Source organism: Tupaia chinensis, unplaced genomic scaffold (genome assembly GCF_000334495.1).
Source record: "Tupaia chinensis unplaced genomic scaffold, TupChi_1.0 Scaffold000392_1, whole genome shotgun sequence".
Classification (NCBI taxonomy): Eukaryota; Metazoa; Chordata; class Mammalia; order Scandentia; family Tupaiidae; genus Tupaia; species Tupaia belangeri.
In genome coordinates this window covers 109,658-117,846 of record NW_006159894.1, presented here as the reverse complement: position 1 = coordinate 117,846, position 8,189 = coordinate 109,658, and the positions used below count along the sequence as shown (strand labels likewise).

At 41.1% G+C, this 8,189-nt stretch overlaps 1 protein-coding gene across 2 annotated transcripts in view; it reads left to right on the top strand.

The window, feature by feature from the left end:
- URB1 (URB1 ribosome biogenesis factor) overlaps window positions 1-8,189 on the top strand; it is an 89,591-nt gene that overhangs the window by 21,143 nt on the left and 60,259 nt on the right. For both annotated transcript variants that reach the window (XM_027773950.1, XM_006153865.3), the window contains exons 8-9: window positions 740-861; window positions 4,428-4,623. In XM_027773950.1, coding sequence (XP_027629751.1) covers window positions 740-861; window positions 4,428-4,623 — 318 coding nt within the window. The remainder of the gene's footprint in view (window positions 1-739; window positions 862-4,427; window positions 4,624-8,189) is intronic.

The window sequence follows — 8,189 nt, the reverse complement described above, 5'->3', positions numbered from 1 at the left end:
CCTACAGTACTTGCTGGATAGATTTATTGGGCTTCCAGAATCTGTCTCTTTCCCCTGTCTTTATCTCTTCTTTTCCCTCCTTCCACTCTTTCATATCCAGTTTAGGGATTTTAAGGCTTCTTCCTTTTACTTCAGGATCTTAAGTGCCTGGGAGCCTCACCGACTGACTTGTAATTGATTTTTCAGTAGTCAGTTCAAGTGCTAAATTGGAACAGTTGTTCTGCGTTGACATGAGATCAGTGCATGTCTTAATTTTCCTCAGGGTGTTTCTGAACGTGGACTTGCCAGAGTAGTGTAGGCTTAGACGTCCTGTTAACTTGATGCTAACTCACCTCAGAGGAGCCTGCTCTTTTTCTTCCTTTCATCTTGGTGATTTTCCTATGTCCTCTTGTTTTGAACATGTTTTTGTTCCTTCTATTACCAAGAAGCCTCAGGGACTTAATAAAAACACTCCTCAATGTAGAATTTCATTTAAAAGAGCAAGAGGAATTAAGCCATTTTTAAGCTTTTAAAAATTCAGGTTTAAACTTGCTCCTCGTAAGAGAATTCATTTATCTTGATTGGTGTACCTGCATTTTGTTTCCCTAGTTGTTTTTTTTGGAATGATTCCAGGTGTGTAATGTAAAATGTTTTCTGGATTGTCATTAGGCAGGTGTTACTGTCCTGTTTTTATCCTCTGACTGTTAACTAAGATTAGAGAGCTTTGGATTTTCACTGAATTCTTTTAAAATTCTCCTAGGTGTCTGCTGAAGCAGGGAAAGCCACGGTGAGAGAACTTGTTCATAACTTCCTGATGGACCTTTGCTGCTCGCTCAAGCATGGGATTAATTTTTATGATGCATCGTTTGGTACCTTTGGCAGGTTAAGTAACGCTCTGGTGAACCCTGGGGTGTGTGTTCCTCTAAAGCCTCATGTACTGATTGTCTCCTGGAAATCAGTCAGTGATGGAGTTGCAGGTTAGAACTGGAATTGTAGACGTTACCTACCGCGTGTGGGGATGGGCATCAGAGCCCAGAGAGCTTGCATTTACTGTGTGCTCTGAGGACAGAGGGCTCGGGGTGACATACAGTGATGGGTTGTTCCATCCTAAGTGGTGCCGCTGCGTTTACCTGAAGACAGTGGTGTCCACCGAATCTGAGAATATGTCCGTTACGTTTGCCTTCCCAGAGAGAGCTGGCCCTGGGTGGCTTCATGGCGGTCCACAGGCGGGATCCGTTCTTACCCAGTTTTGCAGAAGAGAAAAATAGAGAGGGCAAGCCACTTACCTCGCTACATGGCAGAGCTCAGATTAGAAGTCAGGGAATCCAGTTCCAAAGCTGATAGTTACAGCTACTAGTTCTTTATTACTTAACAGCGTTTATTGTTTGTTTGTTTGTAAGCTACTATTTACCAACCTCCTTTTACCATTTGATAATAAAAATATTGGACATATTTTTAGTTACTTCAAGTGGCTTACTTTTTACTCCCTTGACAGTATAGCATTTTATTATAAGGGTTTTTACTTTTTATTTATTTTTTCCTATAGGTGCCTGCACTCACCAGATAGAGAAAGTGAGAAAGCACCTCCCCTCACTACCTCCACCAGAAAGGAGGCCATGGCACAATTCCTTTTCTTCCATTCTCCTCTCGGGTTTTGGGCATCCATGCACACATGCCTGGTGTGTTTTTCTAGCCACCACGTCTGGGACTTGAACCACACAGTCAGCCATGTGGAATCAGCTGCTTTAACCAACATGCCACTAGCTGGCCCTAGATAGTTTACTTCTAATTTCAAGCAGTCTGGAAATCACTGATTCTTTTAGAATGGGATAACCTTGTGGGGATTTTTCTACCTGCTTGTGACTTTGGACTTGTTTCAATTTTGAGATTATTATGATTTAACTTGGCACATTTCTTTTTTCTTTTTTTTGTTTGTCTCTGCGACAGCATAGTTTTTCTCTCATCAGTAAGAATAAGCTTTCTCTTGGTAAAATGTAACTGTGTAATACCACGGCTAAGACATAAGCACCTTTTCTCCTTTTTTGAAGTATTTTTTTCTACCATAACTAGACCTGTGAAAGGGGTGATCATGTAATGGACATATAGAATCAGCTCGTGGGTCTGGGTCTATTTGGACTAAGCTGCAGTTTATGTGAACTTTTTAAGCTATAGGCAGAATTTCGTGCTTAGAGGAGAGAAAGAGGTTTGTGTTTACGGACAGTAACAGCTTTGGGAGAGCTGATGTCCTGATAGCACGCAGCTCACTTTCTCAGTTCATTCAGGTCCCCGTGTAAATGACACCATGTCACGGTACCCTTCCTGGTGGCCTTTTCTCAAATAGCTCCTCTAGTGTCCCTGTCCTTTTGCCTGGCTCAGGCTGCTGACTGACTTGTCATCACCTTACATGTTAATTCATTTGTTCTATGATTGATTATTCAAATGATCGGTGAGAAAGGGTGAGAACAAAAGCAGGCCTGTTTGGTTCCCTAGACCTGGTAGGTGCCCATTGAAAGCAAGGTGTCCAGTGTAGAGCAAGGGTTGGAAAACTTTTATTTTTTATTTATTTATATCTTTTGAGAGGTTTTCGCTATAGGGCACGTGCACTCGCCAGACAAACAGAGAGAGACATAGAGACATAAAGCGAGAAATCACCCCCCGGGGGGATGGCCACGCCGCAATCCCTTCTCCTCCATTCTCTCGGGATCTTGGGCACGCACGCACATGCGCCCATCGTGAGTTTTAAGCCACCGGGTACTGGACGTGAACCGCGGTCGACTACGTTGGAGTCCAGCGACATAGCCATTACGCTAACTGCTGGTTCCCCCTGTTTCTTTTTTTAATTTAAATTTTATCCATTATTTTTATTATTATTTTTCATTTGCCATAGGGCACATGTGCTCACAAGACGGAGAGACAGAGAGAGAAAAAGCAAGCTGCCAGGTACAGGACTTGAGCCAGCAGTTGACCATGTGGGTGTCCAGTGCCTTAACCACCATGCCACCTGCTGACCCAGGAAGATATTTTATAAAGGACCAGATAGTAATTGAGGCCCAGCAGGCTGTGATCTCTGTTGTGATTATGTTGTAGCTCCACAGATGTGGACAGATGTAAACAGACGGATGTAACTGTTCACAAACTTGGTGGGGAGCCCTAATTTGTTGACCTTTGGTGTGGGGATTAAGAGAGGAGTCATGAGTCAGACTGGGCTGCAGTCCCAACTCAGCTCAGACTTTGAGCAGTTTACACATTCTCTCTGCCTCCAGTACCTCACTTGTAAACTGGAAGTAAAATTAATGCCTGTTTAGAGAGGCGATGCCTGCCTAGAGCAGTGTCTGGCGTGCGTTATGCACTACGTATGTGTCAGTGCTATCCATTCTATTACGTTGCAGATAAAAATTGTGTGTGTGTGTTTTTACCACGCTTTGTATAGACTTAATGTTCTTTTTTTTTAATTTATTTTTTCAACCAACTATTGTTATTGAAGTAAAATCCATACAACATGAAAGAACTTAAAGAGATCAGCAGAGCGGCACTGAGAACATCCACAGTCTGTACAACCCCGTCTCTATTTACAATTGTTCTAGGGCATTTTCATCACCCCCAAATAAAAATGTTCTATTTCTTTGACAGTACAAATTATGTCTGTTTTGTACATGTCATTTTCATATTAAGAATTTTACATTCTGGGGCCGGCAGGTGGCGTGGTGGTTAAGGATGCTGGACTCCCACACGGCTAACTGCAATTTGAGTCCCAGACCTGGCGGCTTTCTTTCTCTCTCTCTCTGTCACTCTGTCCTCCTCTAGTCAAATTAAAATAAATAAAGTTAAATGAAATAATTCTAAAAAAAATAAATTAAATGATACTTTTCTAGTCAAAATCATACTCTAATTCAGTTTAAAATTTTTTTTATTTTTTGGGGTCAGTCTCTGGACTGGTGGTTAATGCAGCTGGAACCCATATGGCCGACTGTGGTTTGAGTCCTGAACCTGGTGACTTGAAAAATACACATACATATTTCCATAATGCTTTTTCATGTCTGCATGGTGGAGAGAGTCACTAAAATCTCAGAATGAAGTCATGGGAGTGGATTCCTCCCTGCCAGCTTGCCCTCCAGGTACTCCGGTAGGAAGCTGGGTAAACAGAACAGGTTTCCTGCTCTTCTTTAGAAGCCAAGTTGAACTCAGGAAGGGAGGAAGGGAAGGAGAGATACGGGACCAGGAATGGTAGAATTTTTCAGCGCCCCAGCAGCAGGGGATGGAAATGACCGCTCTTTGGGGGAGAGCTGGAACCCCACAGGCCATGAGAACACCAGACTTTATGCTGTGGGAAGTTCATCCATGGCCTGTTACAGCCGCATTCACTGAGGTGATTCCATGGAGCTGCCATTCCTGTGAGTTCCTGGTGTACTTGAACTTTCCTCATTGACCCCTCTTCTCTCTTCTCTCAGAGGAGGAAACCTGACGCTCTTGCACTTCTTGCTGAGTTTGAAGACTGCACCAGATGACGAGCTGGTGGCTGACCTGGTGGTGAACATCCTTAAAGTGTGCCCGGACTTACTGAGCAAGTACTTCAAAGAAGTCACTTTCTCCTTTCTCCCACGAGTGAAGTCCACTTGGTTAAATAACATCAGACTACTAAACAAGGTAATAGACATAGTTTTTGAAAGTGTTAGCTTGGGGACTAGCAGGTGTTCTAATCTGATAACCTAGACAGAATGAAGAGTTTTGGGGGATTAAAAAAGACATTTTAGGTAACGTCAATTTGCTATCTTATCCTCTAAGTGTAGCAGTTTGATTTTCATTGAGCCGAATGTGAGATTTATTCCTTTTGAATCTGGTAAGCTAATTTATCTTGTTTATCAAGATTTTGCTGAGAGTGAAACCTTACTAAGTCTCAGCCCAGAGAGGCTGGAGCAAGTGAAGTGTTTGAATTACAGGGCAGTTTTAGAGATTGTTGTTTCAAGTCCTCAGAACAACCTAAGATAAACTGCAGTATTGGTTCATTGAAGACCATGTGCATTAATTTCCTTTTGATCATGGACATTACCACCCCCTGCATCGCCGCAGGGACGTACTTAATGTAAATTATTTGGCAGTAATGCCTGGCTTGGGTAAGCTTCCTCTCTAATTCATGGCCTCCCTAATAAAATACCTGGGGTTGTTTTTTTGTGCCTTGGCGTTGACCTGGAGTCACCTGTAGAAAAGCTTTCATGGAGTGTGTTTAAATTCTACTTGAATACCTGTGTTCATAGTCCCCATGGGTGTCTCAGGACAGGAAGCTGCACCCTGCCCCTCATTCTGGTAGTGACAGCCTGTGGCCTGGCTGGCACCCTGCTGGGAACTGCTTTGTGCATTGTTCTGAGGGGAGAGGCACAGCAGGTCTAGGTCCCTGCTCATTTGCTTATTAACTCTGTGGCCCTGGGGAAGGGTACATTGTTGAATTCCAGTTTTGCCATCTGTAAACATTTTATTTTTCCCAAAACTAATTATATTTTTTTCCCATAGCTATATTTTTAATTTATTTTATGTACTTTCACTGAACATCACCACAGCATACAAATTCGATTTTCTAGCCAGAATACACTGTAAAGTGGCTTAATCATATATGTAATCATCAACAAATAATTTTCCATTTTTCGTTTCTTGTATATACATATATATATATTTTCCCCCTTATTTCTCAACATCTGCCATTTCCCACCCTCCTCCCACCCTGTCTCTGGTATCTGCAGTTACTTTCCATTCCATTATTCTTTCCCGCATTGTATTGATTCACAAAAGATCTTAATTAATCTAAATACTTTCAGTAGTAAATTCAGCTGATATATACATATCTGTGAGCAAAAGTTGACTTTAGGCTTGAAACTCTGGGTAGAATGAATATACTATAAAATAGCACATAGTTGAGGCTATATAGCTTATTGTGGTCACTAAATGGTATTTTTTTAAATGTATTTTTTAATTTCAAGAAAGGCAGTTTTTGCTTTAATAAATCAAAATAAAAAAATGTTAAAAGAACTTTACTTAATACTTAAAGCCAGGAAACAGGTTAGGATTCTGTTCAAACAGTAGGTACATGGACTTGTCCACAACTTGAGAGAAGACAAAACTCCTTAACACTGGAAAACAAAGCATAGAAGGTCAGTCATGTTTTAGTCAAAAGGTATAAAATTCTATTTTGCCAGTTCAAACTCATGTACTTTGTCTTCTGTTGTGGTCCAATCTTTACTTTTAAATTCTGGAGGATAGCATTCAACTCCGCACTTGTCCCTACCATTAAGCTGGCTATTTGCTTAGCCGTTTTGGAACTCTTCTTTCTGTGTGTCTGACTTTAGTTTTCCTGGGATAGCACTCCCTTCAGAACTTCTTGGAGAGCTGGTCTGGTGTTAGTAAATTCTTTCAGGTTTTGTTTATCTGAGAATGTTCTTGTCTTTTCTTCCCATACAAAGGATAATCTTGACAGGAATAGTATTCTTGGTTGAAATTGTTTTTCACTCAACACTTTGAATATGTTTTCCCATTCTTTCCTTGCTCACGTTGTTTCTGATGAGAGGTCTGCTGTTAGCCTGATGGGATATCCATCCTTTGTAGGTAACTTGACGTTTCTCTCTTGCAAGTTTGAGTATCTTGTCTGTGTCTGTGGTTTTGGTCATTCTGGCTCTAATGTGTCTTGGAGAAGATCTTGGGTTGATCTTGTTTGGGATCCTTTGTATTTTTTTGGGTCTGGATCTTTGAATGCCTCTCTAGGTTTGGAAAGTTTTCTTCTAGGATTTCATGGAATAGATTGTCAGTGCCCTTATTAGTCTCTTCACCATCTGGGATACCGATTATCTGGATGCTTGGGCATTTAATGGTATCTAGTATTATATATTATTATCATTTTTTTGGACTATTTTCTCAGTCTTCGTGGTGGCTTTTACTAGTCCCGCGATTTTGTCTTCAGCATCTGAGATTTGATTTTCTGTATTTGGATTTTGGCAACTTTTCACTTAGACCTGTCTAGACTCTCAGTGTGGGGAGACTGAGCAGCAAAGTGATGAGGTAAGAGAAAAAAGATAACAGAGAAAGAAAGGAAAAAGAGGAGAAAGCAAACAAACGTGCATGCCACACGAAATCACTGGATGTCAGCTCTCATGGCAACTCAGTCTTCTTCTGGCCTGCCCCTTCTGTTTGCCTAGATGGATGGGGGGAAAGGGAGGGCATTATTACTAAGATAAAGGAGGATTTCAGAGCCAAGAAAAAAATTTTACCTTAAAAATTTTTAAAAAGAAAAATTAAAAAAATGAAAAGACAGAGACAGAGAGAGAGAGACAGAGAGAAAAGTACAGAAGGGGCTGTTCCAGGGTGACTTCTCAGCAGAACATCTTCATTGCTCTCATGGCACAGACATATTTTATTTAAGAATTTTCTTTGGTCTTCATTTATGATAGCGCATATACATGTTAGAGAGAGGGAGAGAAACATCCTCCACAGGTCATCGTGATTCTCTTCTGCCAGTCCTTCAGTCTCTTGTATCTCAGATACTCTCACGTATGCCTGGCGTGTGTCAGCTGACTGCCGGGAATTCTGACCCTAGTCATCATGGGGTATCCTGCTTCTCTAGAGCAGCATGTTACTACTGAGCCACGCCAGTTTACTTTTATTTTTTTATTTATTTTTTTATAGACCATAGATTATTTTTTAACACCCATGATGAGTTTATAGGGAATAGGTTCCAGAAGCTCAGGCTCCTTTCCATTGGTTCTCACAAAGTGTTCTTCTCTGGGTGGAGCAGGGTGGCACTTCAGTTGAACCCATGTTCCTTTCTCTTTGACTTCCTTCTTTTTCTGGTCATTTTCCTTCACACATTTTAGGAAACTATCTTTACTCTTAGAATGCCTAATATGTTCAATACACACGTTAAGTCTCTTGGCAAGAATCTTGCCCTTAAATTGTTTGTTTACAGCAGTGCCAATAGCCTGCTGGGTAACATTGTAGACTCTTCCAGTTGTTTTTTTTTTTTAATTTTTTAATTTTTTAATTTTTATTTTCTACCTTAATTCACTATACACCATCACAACCCACCAATAAATTTTCCATCCAAAATACACGGTGTACTGGTTCAATCAAGCACATCAACATACATCTTCTCAGCAAGTAATTTTCCAATTCTTACATCCTGCATACCTTGCCCTTTGTCTTGCCATCCCTGATTCCCCATCCCCCACCCT